General features: G+C 42.9%; 2 protein-coding genes across 2 annotated transcripts; both read right to left on the reverse strand.

Moving 5' to 3' along the window:
* Positions 1-3,653: 3,653 nt before the first annotated feature.
* ENH_00056890 (hypothetical protein, conserved) lies at positions 3,654-6,845 on the reverse strand (the record flags this gene model as incomplete). The annotated part of the gene is made up of 1 exon (XM_013581706.1): positions 3,654-6,845. One exon carries the CDS (start codon positions 6,843-6,845, stop codon positions 3,654-3,656), a length of 3,192 nt encoding a protein of 1,063 aa, XP_013437160.1.
* Positions 6,846-9,909: 3,064 nt separating this feature from the next.
* On the reverse strand, positions 9,910-12,227 carry ENH_00056900 (hypothetical protein; the record flags this gene model as incomplete). The annotated part of the gene is made up of 2 exons (XM_013581707.1): positions 9,910-9,941; positions 12,170-12,227. 2 exons carry the CDS (start codon positions 12,225-12,227, stop codon positions 9,910-9,912), a joined length of 90 nt encoding a protein of 29 aa, XP_013437161.1.
* Positions 12,228-15,306: the final 3,079 nt, after the last annotated feature.

Consider the following 15,306-nt stretch of genomic DNA (forward strand, 5'->3'; position numbering starts at 1 on the left):
AAATAAATAAATAAATAAATAAATAATAAAATAAATAAATAAATAAAGTGGTTTGAAGTGAATAAATGAACTGAAGTGCCTGCGGTGGTTCCGCTGAGCGCTCATTTGCTGTTGGGCGAATTTGAAAAAAAGAGAAATTCAAATTTACTCATTAATGAATTTAAATGCAACAATAAATAATAATAATCAAAAATAAATAATAATAATAAATTAATAATAATAATAAATAAATAAATAATAAATAATAAACAAATAATAATAATAAATAATAATAATAACAATTATTGATTTAGGAAATAAATAATAATTGAAGAACAGAATTGAAGGAATTCAAATTTAATGCATAATTGCCGAACAAACATTTCCTCCGAGTTTGGCGAATTGCGTCTGTGCGTTTTTTCTTCAAATTAATTTTCCGGAATTGCCGAGTTAAAGACATTAATGGCATTAATGCCATTAATGGCATTAATGGCATAAATGGCATTAATGGCATTAATGGCATTAATGGCATAAATGGCATTAATGGCATTAACTGCGTTAATAACATTTATGGCATGAATGGCATTAGTGGCACAAATAGCATCAACTGCATTAGTTGCATTAAAAGCATTAATAAGGTAATGGCATTAATGGCATTAATGGCATTAATGGCATTGAAAGCATTAATGGCATTAATGGCGTTAATGGCATAATGGCAATAATAGTATTAAAAACACTAATGGCATTAATGGCATTGAAAGCATTAATGGCATTAACAGTATTAATAACATTAATGGCATTCATAATAGCATTAATGGCATTAATACCATTAATGGCATAATGGCATTAATTGCATTAATGGCATTAATGGCATTAATGGCACAATGGCATTAATAGTATTAATAACATTAATGGCATTAATGGCATAATGGCATTAATGGCATTAATGGCATTAATGGCATAATGGCATTAATAGTATTAATAACATTAATGGCATAATGGCATTAATGGTATTAATGGCATTAATGGCATGTTTGTTTTTTCAGAGGAGCTGCGGCGGGCGGTGTACTTGGCGAAGATTTGCTGCTACGCGCAAGGCATGCATTTGATAGCGACTGTCTCGAAAGAGAAGCAGTGGAATTTGGACTTGGCCGAAATTTCGAGAATTTGGAAAGGTAATTAATAATAATAATAATCCAAATTTCGAGAATTTGGAAAGTAATTGCGAATTAAATCAATAATAATAATCAAATTGGTCTTTTAACTCAAAAAGAGGAGAAAAAAGGAACAAAACAAACAAAATTGCGCAAAAAATGACGCGGAATCAGCTGCAGCAGCAGCAGCAGCAGCAGCAGCAACTGCTGCTGCTGCTGCTGCTGCTGCTGCTTTTTCTGTTTTTGCATTTTTGCATTATTGAAGATCTCCTTTTCGTTTCTCGACTCACTAGCCATCCATTTAATCCATTTTATTATTTATTATTTATTTTTATTTATTTTTATTTATTTATTTAATTATTTATTTATTTATTTATTTATTTATTTATTTATTTATTTATTTGTTTATTTATTATTTATAGGGGGCTGCATTATTAGGGCCCGCTTTTTGGAGACGATGGAAGAAGTCTTCCGGAAAAATCCCCAAGTCGAAAATCTGCTGCTGGCAGATGGGTAATTTAATTAATTAATTTATTTAATTTATTTAATTTATTTAATTAATTTAATTTAATTAAATTAATTTAATTTAATTTAATTAATTTAATTAAATTAATTTAATTTAATTTAATTTAATTAATATGTCTAGTTTAATTATTTCATTTAATCGGTTTAGTTATTTTATTTAATTAGTTGTTAATTTGTTTGGTTTGATAATTAATTGATTTATTTAATTGGTTTGGTTGTCTGGTGGTTAATTGAATTAATTTTTAGTTTTCTAATTTTATAAATAAATAAATAAATAAATAATTAGTTAATTAAACTAATTGATTGAATTTATTAATATAATTTATTGATTCTAGTGGTTAGTTAATCTAATTAATTGTTAATTTATTTATTTATTTAATTCCAGTTTGCAAATTACTTATCCTTCAAACTGTCCTTTTTGTCTCCTAAAGTTCTTTTTCCTGAGTTGTTTATTTTTTGCTTTTTGTATTTTTATTTATTTTATTTTTAATTCTTTTTTTATTTCTTCCTTTCCCCTTTTTTCTTTCGACTTTCATCTTTTCATTTGATTGTTCTCACCTTCTAATTTCTCCCATCTATTTATTTATTTTATTATTTATTTATTATTATTTATTTATTTATTTATTTATTTGTTATTAATTTATTTATTTTTAATTATTTTAAAATAAATAGCTGCTTGAACGAAGAGAGTTTCGTGTTAAGGGCGTAGGGTGTCCACTGGGGTTCGAAATGTTCGATTTTGGCGGATTTGTGTTCATTTTTGCTGATTTTTTTTGAAATAAAGTTCGCAAAACTCCAATTTAGTGTTTTATTTGCAAAAGTGGAGCAATTTGCGTTGAAAAGGGTGTTTTTTGCTGCAGAATAAAAGAAATAGTGGTGTCTCACTTGCCGGCGCTGCAGCGCGCGCTGGCGTGGGGGCTGGGCTGGGGTGTACGTACACCCCAGCAACCCGCCGCGGGTGTACGTACACCCCAACCCGCCAGCGCCATTTTCCTCTCTCTTCCCGCTTTTTCTGCAGCTCAGAATTATATTTTTTCTTTTTTAAATTTGGAGTTGCCGACAAATTTAATTCAGGCTCAAAGGGACCTCTTTGGGGCCCACATGTTCGAGAGAAAAGACAAGCGGGGGGAGAAGGTCCACGAGCCCCACTGGACTCAGTCTTGAAAATAAATTAAATAAATTAAATAAATAAATTAATTAAATAAATAAATAAATAAATGAATAAAATAATAAATTGGATTGAATTCGGGAAGTCATTTGAAGGAAAAGGGAAAGAGCGGCGAAAGAGAAAATGAAAAAGACGCAAATTTGAAATTCTTTGAGGCAGCTGCTGCGCTGCTGCTGCAGCAGCTGCTGCTGCGCTGCTGCAGCAGCAGCTGCTGCTGCTGCTTTAGATGCAGCAGCTGCTGCTGCGGTTGGTGCTGCAGCAGCAGCTGCTGCTTTTGGTGATGCAGCAGTTCCTGCTGCTTTTATGTTGCAGCAGCAGCTGCTGCTCTAGATGTAGCAGCTGCTGCTGCCTTTGCTGCAGTAGCTGCTGCTGCTTTCAATGCCGCAGCTGCTGCTGCTCTCGCTGCAGCAGCTGCTGCTGCTTTCGATGCAGCAGCAGCTGCTGCTCTCGCTGCAGCAGCTGCTGCTGCTCTTGACGCAGCAGCTGCTGCTGTATTTGATTGTGCAGCTGCTGCTGGTGATTTTGGTGAGAGCAGCTTCTGCTGCTCTTGCTGCAGCTGCTGCTGCTGCAGTTGCCGCTGCTGCTGGCAGTGGCAGCTGCTGCTGCAGTGGCCGCTGCTGCTGCTGCTGCTGCTGCAGCAGCAGCAGCAGCAGTAGCTACTAGAGACGAAGCAAGAAGCTGTTGAACGCAAATAAAAGTTTTATCATTTTTGTTTTTTGTTAGATTAGAGCTTTCTTTCTTTTAAATACATTTATTATTATTTATTTATTTATTTATTCATTTATTTATTTATTTATTATTTTATTTATTTATTTATTTTTTTTTATTTATTGGATTGTTTGCGCCAGTTTGCACAGGTAGGGTCTGTACACCAGAAGGCCCCCGCCGCAGCCTGCCCAGTGGGCGCCCCACTGCTGCTGCTGCTGCTGCTGCTGCTGCTGCAGTTGCTGCTGCTGCTGCTCTTTTTGCAGTTGCTGCTGCTGCTGCTGCAGTTCTTCGTGCAGCAGCTGCTGCTGCTCTTGCTGCTGTTGCTGCTGCTCCTGCTGCCCTTGCTGCTGCTGCTGCTGCTCCTGCTGCCCTTGCTGCTGCTGCTGCTGCTGCTGCTGCTGCTGCTGCTGCTGCTGCTGCAGCTGCCTGAAGAGCGCAGCCAGGGCTTTGATTTGCTGCTGCTGCTGCTGCGGCCAGTCTCTGAAAGAAAGCCTCACCACCCGCAGCCCAGCAGCAAGCAGCAGCCGCTGCTTCAGTGCTGCTTTCAAACAATAAATTGCTTCCTGCTTCTCACCAATTGCTGCAGACCCCCAGACCCCACAGCTGCTGCTGCTGCTGCTGCTGCTGCTGCTGCTGCTGCTGCTGCTCTTACTGTTACCACCACTGCTGCTGCAGCTGCTGCTGCTCTTACTGTTACTACCACTGCTGCTGCTGCTGCTGCTCTTACTGTTACTACCACTGCTGCTGTTGCTGCTGCTGCGGCTACATTTACCGCTGCTGCTGCTGCTGCTGCTGCTGCTGCTGCTGCTGCTGCTGCTGCTGCTGCTGCTGCTGCTGCTGCTGCTGGGGGGTTTAATAAAGTGGTTGGGGCCGTCAATCTCGAGGACGCAGTGTACAGACGGCAGCAGCAAATCAGCAGCAAAGGGCCCCACAGCTGCTTCTCGAATTGCATGCAGCCCCAAAGCTTTGGCAGCAGCAGCAACTTCCTCGTGCTGCTCGCTGCTGCTTCTGCGCCCCCACCTGCTGCTGCTGCTGCTGCTGCTGCTGCTGCTGATTCGGAGCTTGTTTTCATTCGCCACTTTGACTTGCTGCAGCAGCAGCAGCAGCAACGGTTCCCTGCTGCTGCTGCTGCAGCGGGAGGCCCCTACCTCACTGGGGGCCTTCCCCACACCCAAGGGGGCCCCCGGGGGGGCCCCCAGGAGTTGTATTTTGGCATTTTGTCTTTCAAACCAAATGGCAAGAGCTGCTACTTGCAGCTGCTGCAGCAGATGTGGACTGGGGGGCCCCAGTTTTGCTGCTGCTTCTGGTGCTGCTGCTGCTGCTGCTGCTGCTGCTGCTGCTGCTGCTCTTGCTTCTGTTCCTGCTGATGCTGCTGCTCGTGCTCCTGTTCCTGCTGCTGCTGCTCCTGCTGCTGGTGCCCCTGAAGTTCCTGTTGTTGCTGCTGCTGCTGCTGTTGCTGCTGCTGCTGCTGCTGCTGCTGCTGGATTTGGGGCGCTCCATTTGATGAGTGCTGAGGCAGCTCTGAAGACATTCACTAATACCATGTCCTGCAGCTCACAGAGGCTGCTGCTGCTGCTGCTGCTGCTGCTGCTGTTACTGCTGCTGCTGCTGCTGCTGCTGCTGCTGCTGCTGCTGCTACTGCTGCTGCTGCTGCTGCTGCTGCTGCTGCTGCCGCTGTTGCCACTGCTGTGGTGGCAGTCATTTTCATCAGGGCAGCCGCTCTCAACTCCATCCCGAATCTGCTGCTGCTCGTGCTGCTGCTGCTGCTGCTGCTGCTGCTGTTGCTGCTGCTGCTGCTGCTGCAGGGCTTCCATTTGCTGGGGCTTGAAGGCGACGCATGCAACAGCAAGTTGCCCCAAAGCGACTTGAGCAGCAGCAGGCTGCTGCTCCTGCTGCAGCAGCAAACTGAATTCTTTCCACTGAGAGAGCCGCAGCAGCAGCAGCCTGTAGACAGCAGCATCTGGCAGCAGCAAGTTGCTGCAGCAGTGCAGCAGCAGCGCCAGCTGCAGCAGCGAGCGGCTCGACCAAACCTGCTGCTGCAGCAGCTGCAGCAACGGGGTGTACATACACCGCAGCTCCGTCAGCTGCAGCCGGGCGCATGCGTGCAGCAGCGGCAGCACCAAAGGCAGAAAGCCCTGCTGCTGCTGCTGCTGCTGCTGCTGCTGCTGCTGCTGCTGCTGCTGCTGCTGCTTCTCCTTAGTTAGATCTTTGAGTTGCGCTGTGGCTGAGGCGAGCAGCAACTTGAAAGTGGACAGCCGCAGCTCTTCTGCCTCCGCTGCTGTTGCTGCTTCTGCTGCTGCAGTTGGTGCTGCTGCTGCTGCTGCTGCTGCTGCTGCTGCTCCCGAGAAGCTCCAGGTAGAGACAGCTTTTGCTGCAGCAGCAATTTGACGGAGGGAGAGGCAGCGCAGTCTGCTGCTGAGGTGCGCGTGCAGCTGCCGCAGCAGCAGCAGCGCCACGTCGTCGCTGCTGCTGCTGCTGCTGCTGCTGCTGCTGCTGCTGCTGCCTGTGGGTGATGGGCACGTCCTGAGGCCTAGCTGCTGCAGCGCAGCAGCAGCACGAACCAACTCGCCCGGCTGCAGCAGCAGCAGCCGCTGCTGCACTTTCCACAGCAGCAAATCGGGAGACACGCAGCAGGGGCCCCATCCAAACCCTCCCGCAGCAGCTTCTCCTGCTGCTGCTGCTGCTGCTGCTGCTGCTGCTGCTGCTGCAGGCCGTGCTGCAGGCCGCGCTGCTGCTGCTGCTGCTGCTGCTGCTGCTGCTGCCAGGCCTTCGAGACTCTGCAGCCACTGCTGCGGCCCCAAACTATGAAACTTAGCAGCAGCAAATGCATGCAAACCAACTTGGGGGGCCCCCCTAAAAGAGTACCCTTTAGGGGGCCCCCCGTCCTGGGGGCCCCCCTTGGGGTGCTGCTGCTGCAGAGGTGAATCTGAAGTGGAAGAAGGAGGGTTTGCTGCAGCGCCGCAAGTGCTGCTGCTGCAGCACCAACGCCTGCTGCTGCTGCTGCTGCTGCTGCTGCTGCCATGCGTAGTGCTGCTGCTGAGGCTGGTGCTGCTGCTGCCTCTGTCGCTGCTGCTGCTTTCGTTGTCATTCCTGCTGCTGCTGCTGCTGCCCTTGTTGCCGCTGCGGCTGTTACTGCTGCTGCAGCCACTGCTGCTGCTAACATTGCTGCTGCTGCTGCTGCTACTACTGCTGCTGCTGCTGCTGCTGCAGCAGCATGCATTTAGCCACCGGATGCGGGGGCCCTCTGAGGGTCTCGTGGGGCCCCCCAGCAGCAGACAGCGGAGGGGCCCCCCAGGGGCCCTAAGTGGCATTTGCTGCTAGTAACGTTAGCAGCAGCAGCAGCAGCAGCTGCTGCTGCTGCTGCTGCGCTGCAGCTGCTGCTGTGTTGCTGCTGCTGCTGCTGCTTCTGCAAGCACCGGCTGCCACGGGGGCCCCCCAGAAATGAGGAAGGGGGGCCCCCCCTTCCTGATGAAGTGAAATTAAATTTAATTAAATTAAATTTTAAAATAAAATTATTAAATTAAATCATATTTTTAATCAACACGCTCCACTTTAAGCTCCTCCCAAGCACAGCAGAACCCCCGGGGGCCCCCCAGGTGACCCCAGGGGGCCCCCAAAGATTCTTTTGGGGGATTTCTCAGAGGGCCCCAGAGGGGCCCCCTGGGGCCCTCTAAGGGCCGCTTAAAGGCCCCTCAAGGGGCCCCCAAGAATCCGCTAGCTGCCTCTGGGGGCCCCCAGGGGGCCCTCTAAAGGCGCCCACGGGGCCCCCCAGGGGGGCCCCAGCTGCTTCCCAGGGGGCCCCCAGGGGGCCCCCTGGGACCCCTTTGGGGGCCCCCTAATTTGGCCCTCTGAGGCCACGCCTGAAGCGCCCTTTGGGGGCCCCTAAGGGGCCCCTTGGGGGCCCCTTTGGGAGCCCATTGGCCTTGAGTGCCCTAAGGGGCCCCTAAGGGGCCCCTGGGGGGCCCCTGGGGGCCCCTTGCTGGGTCCTTCGTTACCCCATTTGGGGTGTACAGACAGCTAAATGCAAGGAACAAAAGAATGGAAAAAGAAGATTCATTTTTGTCTTTTATTTTATTCTGTAGTCTTCATTATTAGCTGTTTGTTTCCTCGTCGCCAACAAACCCTAAACCCTAAACCCTAAACCCTAAACCCTAAACCCTAAACCCTAAATTGGATCAAATTAGAGCAGTGTCTTTCGCCTCCTTTTTGTCTCAGGGAAAAGAGACTCTCATCCCCTGGCGCCTTCCAGACAGCAGCAGCAGCAGCAGCAGCTAGCCACTTTGCTGCAGCAGCTAGCCATGCTGCTGCAGCAGCTAGCCATGCTGCTGCAGCAGCCAGCCAGCTTGCTGCAGCAGCTAGCCGTACCGCTGCAGCAGCTAGCCAAACTGCCAGCAGCAGCTCGCCACATTGCTGCAGCAGCTAGCCAACTGCACTGCTGCAGCAGCTAGCCAACTGCACTGCTGCAGCAGCTAGCCAACTGCACTGCTGCAGCAGCTAGCCAACTGCCAGCAGCAGCTAGCTAGCCTGCTGCAGCAGCCCGCTGCGAGGGACAGGCAATCAGCTAGCTGCTGCTGCTGCTGCTGCTGCTAGCTAATTGTCAGCAGCACCAGCTGCTGCCTCCCATCTCTAAGGCAAGAGACAAAAGAGACAAAAGATGCAGCAGCAGCAGCAGCAGCAGCAGCAGAACCCCAGGGGCCCCAGCAGCTAGCTAGCTAGACCTGGGGCCCCCCTACAGCTAGCTAGGGCCCGGGGCCCCCTATAAGCTAGCTAGGGTTTGGGGGGCCCCCATAGATCGTGGCTAGCTAGGGTTTAGGGGGCCCCTCAAGCCAGCTAGCTAGGGTTTAGGGGGCCCCTCAAGCTAGCTAGCTAGGGTTTAGGGGCCCCTCAAGCTAGCTAGCTAGGGTTTGGGGGGCCCTTTCTGAGCTAGCTAGTAGCTAGCTAGCTGGGGCTTTGGGGGCCCCCTTAATCCCTTTTGGCTGGGGTGGGGTGGCCGCTGTCTGCTGCGGCTGCTGCTGCTGCTGCTGCTGCTGCTGCTGCTGCTGCTGCCCAGCCTAGGGTTTAGGGTTTAGGGTTTGGAAGGCTCGCGGGACCCACGGCCGAGTCCTTCACTTCCTGAAGAAGAAAAACAACAAATAAGAGAAATAAATAAAAAGAGAGAAAAGAAAAAAGAAAAAGGAAATAAGAAATGTGAGGAAACAAAGAAGCAAAGAGAAAAAATATACAAATATACAAATAAAGGAGAAAAGATGGAGAAATAAAAAGAAATAAAGATATTAAAAGACATAAACTGAAAAATAAAATGTTAAAAGATATAAATTGGGAAATTAAGAAAAGAAAAGAAGAAAACAAAGAGAGAAGGAAATGAAGACCTAGAAAACGAAAGCGAATGCCGCTGCAGCTTTTTTGAATAAAAATAAATGAAATTGAATAAAATTAAATGGAATTAAATAAAATAAATGAAAATAAATGAAAATAAATGAAATAAATAACAAATAAAGGACAAATAACCCACACTTTAAGGGCTCGTTCAGCCATATCTTTCACAATTGCAAATAACTCATCTATGGAACTATAGCTCTTTAAAAGAGCAAAAAGGCAATTTAAATCCATTTAAATGAAATAAAAAGAATAAATTGTTAAATGTCATTTAATTGAATAATTAGAAGCATTAAAAGAAACAAAGAATTCCGAATTCCCATTCAGTTTCCCTCTTCAAGTTAGAACGGCGGCTTCTCGTGTCAGTTGTCCTCTCATAATTAATTGATCCTTTAAATTCATTTTGTTGATTTAATTTATTTAATTTAATTTATTTAATTATTTAATTATTTAATTATTTAATTATTTAATTCAATAAAACCAAAGTCATTCAACTTTCCACAATTTGAAACTCCGAAGCTGGCAGTCAACACTTGAAATGCCACTTTTGTGAACTTTTCTGAATTTTTGAACTTCCATTCCACTCAAAGAATTCCAAATTCAAACTTTGCAATAAAATGCCATTTAAGAGTCATTTTAAAGTCCTTTAAGTCACTTAAAAGGTCATTTAAATGCCATTTATTTGTCTTTTTGAATCAGATCAACAGCTTCCTAAACAGCTCTTATTTTCTTGATGGACATGAATTGCATCAATTTCGAGCTTTTCTGCGCGATTTTAAGAATTTAAATTCCATTTTATGCATTTAATGGCATTTAAATGCCATTTAAATGCCATTTAAAAGCCATTTAAATGCCATTTTAGTGTCATTTACTTGTGTCAGCTTCCTGGACATGAACTGCATCAATTTCGAGCATTTCTGCGCGATTTCAACGATTTAAACTCCACTTTATGCATTTAATGGCATTTAAATGCCATTTAAATGCCATTTAAATGCCATTTTAGTGCCACTTTAATGCCATTTTAGTGGCATTTACTGTGTTTTTGGATGAAATCAACAGCTCCCCGGACATGAAATGCACCAATTTCGAGCATTTCTGCGCAATTTCAGCTATTTAAATTCCATTTTATGCAATTAATGGCATTTAAATGCCATTTAATGCCATTTTAATGCCATTTTAATGCCATTTTAATGCCATTTTGGTACCATTTTAATGCCATTTTAATGCCATTTTAGTGGCATTTACTTGTGTTTTTGGATGAAATCAACAGCTCCCTGGACATGAAATGCATCAACTTCGAGCATTTCTGCGCAATTTTAACGATTTAAATCCCATTTTATGCAATTAATGGCATTTAAAAGTCATTTAATGCCATTTTAATGCCATTTTAGTATCATTTTAATGCCATTTAAATGCCATTTTAGTGGCATTTAAATGCCATTTTAGTGGCATTTACTTGTGTTTTTGGATGAAATCAACAGCTTCCTGGACTGTTGTGATCTTTGTCGCTTCCTCATCAGGAATTGTAACTCCGAACTTTTCCTCAAAGGCCATCACCAACTCCACACTGTCGAGGCTGTCCGCCTCCAAGTCCTGCAGAAGTTGCATTTAAATTAAATCAATTTTAAATTTAATTTTAAATTAAATTAAATTAAATTAAATTAAATTAATTTTAATTCAATTTAAGTTCAAATCTTATTTATTTGTTGCAATTTTAATTCTTTTATTTGATTTAATTCAAAATCCAGTTCTTTCGCTGTCCGCCTCCAAGTCCTGCAGAAGTTGCAATTAAACTAAATTAATTTTAAATTAAATTTAATTAATTTGAAATTATATTTTATTAATTTTAAACTAAATTTAATTAATTTTAAATTTAATTAAATTTAATTAATTTTAATTCGGTTTAAGTTCAAATTTGATTTATTTGTTTCAAATTAATTCATTTAATTCATTTAATTCAAAATCCAGTTCTCTCGCTGCACGTTTTCAACTTCTGCACTTCACCATTTTTAATTCAATTTTTCAATTAAATATTTTAAAACTTTTATTTCTTTTATTTAATCTTTTTTTGATTGCTTTCCACTCAGCAGCAGCTAGCTGCCTCTGCAGAAATAGCTAGCTAGCTAGCTACAGCTAGCCGTGGCTAGCTGTAATAGCTAGCTAGCTAGCTATTAGCTGGCTAGCTAGCTAGCTAGCTAGCCAGTTAGCTAGCTAGCTAGCTAGCTAGCTAGCTACAACTATAGCTAGCTACCCGCAGCTAGCCGCAACTGGCCCGCGAGCTAGCCGCAGCTAGCTGCAGCCAGCTAGCCAGCTGCACGCAGCAGCAGCAGCAGCAGCAGCAGCAGCAGCAGCAGCAGCAGCAGCAAGGCGCACCTTGACGAAGTGGGAGTTTGCATGCACTTTGCTGATATCCGCCCCCAACTGTTCCGCAACAACTTCTTTGACTTTTTGCAAAATCTCCTCCTGGCCTTCGCCAGCAAAAAGAACAAAAGAGTTTCCTTCTTTCAAACCCTTTTTCAAACCCTCGGGGCCCCTCAAACGGAGGCTATTGGGGGCAAAGAGGGGCCCCTGGGGGGCCCCCTGGGGGCCCCCCAGGGGGGCCCCCAGGGGGGCCCCCTGGGGGCCCCCCTGGGGGGCCCCCATGGCGCCGCAGGCGCCGCCGGGGCAGATGGCGTAGCGGTAGGAGAAGTGGACAGAAGAGGGGTTTAGGAAGGCTGAAAGGAAGAAAGAAAAAGAAATAAAAGAATAAATTAAATATTTAAATTAATTTAAATTAATTTAAATTAATTTAATTTAATTTAATTTAATTTAATTCAATAAAATGGTCGAAGTCCACTCGAGAACGGAGAGCGGCGGATGCAGTCCGCGCAGCCGAGCTGCGCATACACCCCAAGAGCTGCAGCAAACTCAAGCGGCCACACACTGCTGCTGCTGCTGCTGCTGCAGCAGCAGCAGCAGCAGCAAAAAGGAGTCAAAGGAGGCAGCAGCAGCTGCAGCAGAGGCAACAGCGAACAGAAGGAGAGAAAGCAGCAGCAGCAACTGCAGCAGCAGCAAACGAAGAGCAAGACTGCAGGGGTAACACAGGGGACAACAGCAGATAAAGAGGGGCAGCAGCAGCAGCAGCAGCAGCAGCAGCAGCAGCAGCAGCAGCAGCAGCAGCAGCAGCAGCAGCAGGTCCGAAGCATTAAGGGGCAAAAGACTGGGGCGAACTGAAAGAAAGAAAGAAACTGTGCGAAACTCTTAACCCAGGGGAGCCCACCCATTGCAGGCGGCGCTGCTGCGCCGCAGAGGAGGACGGCGAGGGCACAGAGCAGCATTTTTCCAGTTTGCTGCAGCAATTAAAGGAAATAAACTTCAAAATAAAGACAAAAAGGAGGAAAAGGGGGAATTAACGCAGACGCGAAGCCCAGATATGTGCTGCTGCTGCTGCTGCTGCCGCCGCTGCTGCTGCTGCTGCTGCTGCTGCTCGAGTCTCATCTCGGGGGCTGCTGGGGCCGCCGCCGCCGCTGTCTCCCCGTCTCTCTATCTTAAATGGTTTCTTTATTTGTTTTTTAATTTTAAAAACGAAAAGCGAGCTGTAAATACACCAGAAAGAGCTCCGGATCGCTGCGGCGCTGCGCGTACAGAGCAGACACAGAAAAAGACGCGGCGGCAGCGGGTGGACTGCTCCTGCGGGCAAATCTGCAGCGTTTCTTCTCCTTTTTTCACTAACTGCCTTAAATTCAACGAAAACGACTTTATTTCATTTATTTTAATTCCGTTTTCGCGAAATCCGCGGCGGATCAGACCCCCCTTGAGCCTAGGACCGCCCGCCGCCGCCGCACCCCCCGCTGCGGCGGCAGCAGCAGCACGGCTGCAACTATTTTCTGTCTTTTGCAGCCTGCGCCGGTTTTAAAACTCAATTTGCACTTTTTAATTAAATTAAACGCAAAAAATTAATCCTTTTTAGCGGCAACGGGACTTTTAGCCTCCAAACAGCTGCCGCAGACGCCAAGATGTATGGCGGGAGCTTCCTGTTAAGACACTTCAAGCGCTTTCCCCCCCTCTTCAGCTCCAATTGATTTATATTTTGGAAACTTCAGCTCCAATTGATTTATATTTTGGAAACAAAACTGCGTTTTTGTGTTTTGGAAAACAAAAAATGGAAAAAGAGCGGAAATCGGGCCAAGTTGGCCGCTTTCCCTAGCAACTGCAGCAGCAGCAGCAGCAGCAGCAGCAGCAGAAGCAGCAGCAGCAGCAGCAGCAGAAAGAACAGAAATTGCTGCTTTTTGGCGGGACAAAGGACGTTTTTTATTCGCAAAAGTCCTAAATAATAAAAGTAATTTACCATTTAATGAATTAAAAAGAAAATTCCATTTAATTTGAACTGAAAACAAAGTCAGAATTGGCAGAAAATTCCAGTTTGCTCTTTCAGCTTTCTTTTGAATATTAATTTCTCGTTTTAGTTTGCTTTCAATTCTTATTTCAATTAATTAATTGTTGAAGAATAAATAATTATTTATTTAATTTAATATAAACAATTATTAATTTAATATAAACAATTATCAATTTAATTTAATATAAACAATTATTAATTTAATTTAATATAAACAATTATTAATTTAATTGTTGAAGAATAAATAATTATTAATTTAATTTAATATAAACAATTATTGATTTAATTTAATATAAACAATTATTAATTTAATTTAATATAAACAATTATTAATTTAATTTAATATAAACAATTATTAATTTAATTTAATATAAATAAACAATTATTAATTCTTTTCAAATTCAAAAATAAATAAACTTTTGTTGTTTTTCATTTCAACAAAAAATTCAAATTCTGCCAATTGCAAATTCAAAATCCCAAAAAACAATTTTGCATTTTTCTTAACAGCTGCTTTATTCAGAAAAGTTTAATTGTTTATTATCATTATTATTATTATTATTATTATTATTATTATTATTATTATTATTATTATTATTATTATTATTTATTATTATTATTATTATTATTATTAGTGTTATTATTATTATTTATTATTATTTATTATTATTATCATTATTACTATCATTAATATTTATTATCATTCTTATTATCATTATTAGTGTTATTATTATTAGTACTATTATCATTAAAAATTACGATTATTATTTATGCTATTTATTGTTGCCACCAACATTATTATTATTGTTATTATTATTATTATTAGTGTTATTATTATTATTAGTAGTAGTAGTATTATTTATTATTATTATTAGCATTATTATTTATTATTAATATTATTATTCCCATTATTAATAATTTCTATTATTATTAATATTAATTATTATAATTATTATTAAGCATAAATTAGAAGAATAATTTATTTCCATTACAGATTATTCCCCCAGTCCAATTAATTACGTTTTCATATGCTTTATTAGCACAGAACAAAGGCACACAACCCTAAACCCTAAACCCTAAACCCTAAACCCTAAACCCTAAACCCTAAACCCTAAACCCTAAACCCTAACCCCTCGGCCCTATTTGTGGCCTTCTGGCTGTTTAAATGAAACAAAAAAGAAAAAATGAAAAGTCAAAAAGGACGCGGAATCCCCCCGATATGCAAAAACACCAAAGACAGCGCAAACAACACTCCCAAGAACAAATAAATAAATAAATAAATAAATAAATAAGTAATATAATAAATAAATAAATAAATAAATAAATAAATAAATAAATAAATAAATAAATAAATAAATAAATAAATAAACAGCAAATTAAGGAGAATGAGAAAAAGGAAGTCTATTCATTTTTGAATTGAAATGCATTTCAGAAGATGAACAGAACATGAAATTCATTTTTCTTTTTTGCTGCTTCTTTTTTGTTTTAAAACAAATTAAAATATTTAAATAATTCTTTCTAATTTTAATTGAACAGAAAGCTGAAGAAGAAGTGCAACGCTAGCTGCTTCGCTGCTGCTGCTGCTGCTGCGCTGCTGCTGCTGCTGCTGCTGCTGCTGCTTCGCTGCTGCTGCTGCTGCTGCTGCTGCTGCGCTGGTGCTGCTGCTGCGCTGCTGCTGCTGCTGCTGCTGCTGCGCTGCTGCTGCTGCTGCTGCTGCTGCTTCTGAGAAGCCCTGATTCCTCACTGACAAACGGGGTCTGCAGTTTGACGGCACAAGGAAGACCTAGGGTTTAGGGTTTAGGGTTTAGGGTTTAGGGTTTAGGGTTTACGGGGAAGGCGGCAGCAGCAGCCGCCGGCCCCGCAGCAGCTCAATTTTTGGGATTTGTTTGCATTTGGCAAATTTAAATGAATTTAAATAAAATTTAAAATCATTTAAATATAATTTAAATGAATTTAAATGCAATTTAAATGAATTTAAATATAATTTAAATGAATTTAAATGCAATTTAAATGAATTTAAATAT

The sequence above is a fragment of the Eimeria necatrix genome, genomic scaffold (genome assembly GCF_000499385.1).
Source record: "Eimeria necatrix Houghton genomic scaffold, Enh_scaff475, whole genome shotgun sequence".
NCBI classification, from domain to species: domain Eukaryota; phylum Apicomplexa; class Conoidasida; order Eucoccidiorida; family Eimeriidae; genus Eimeria; species Eimeria necatrix.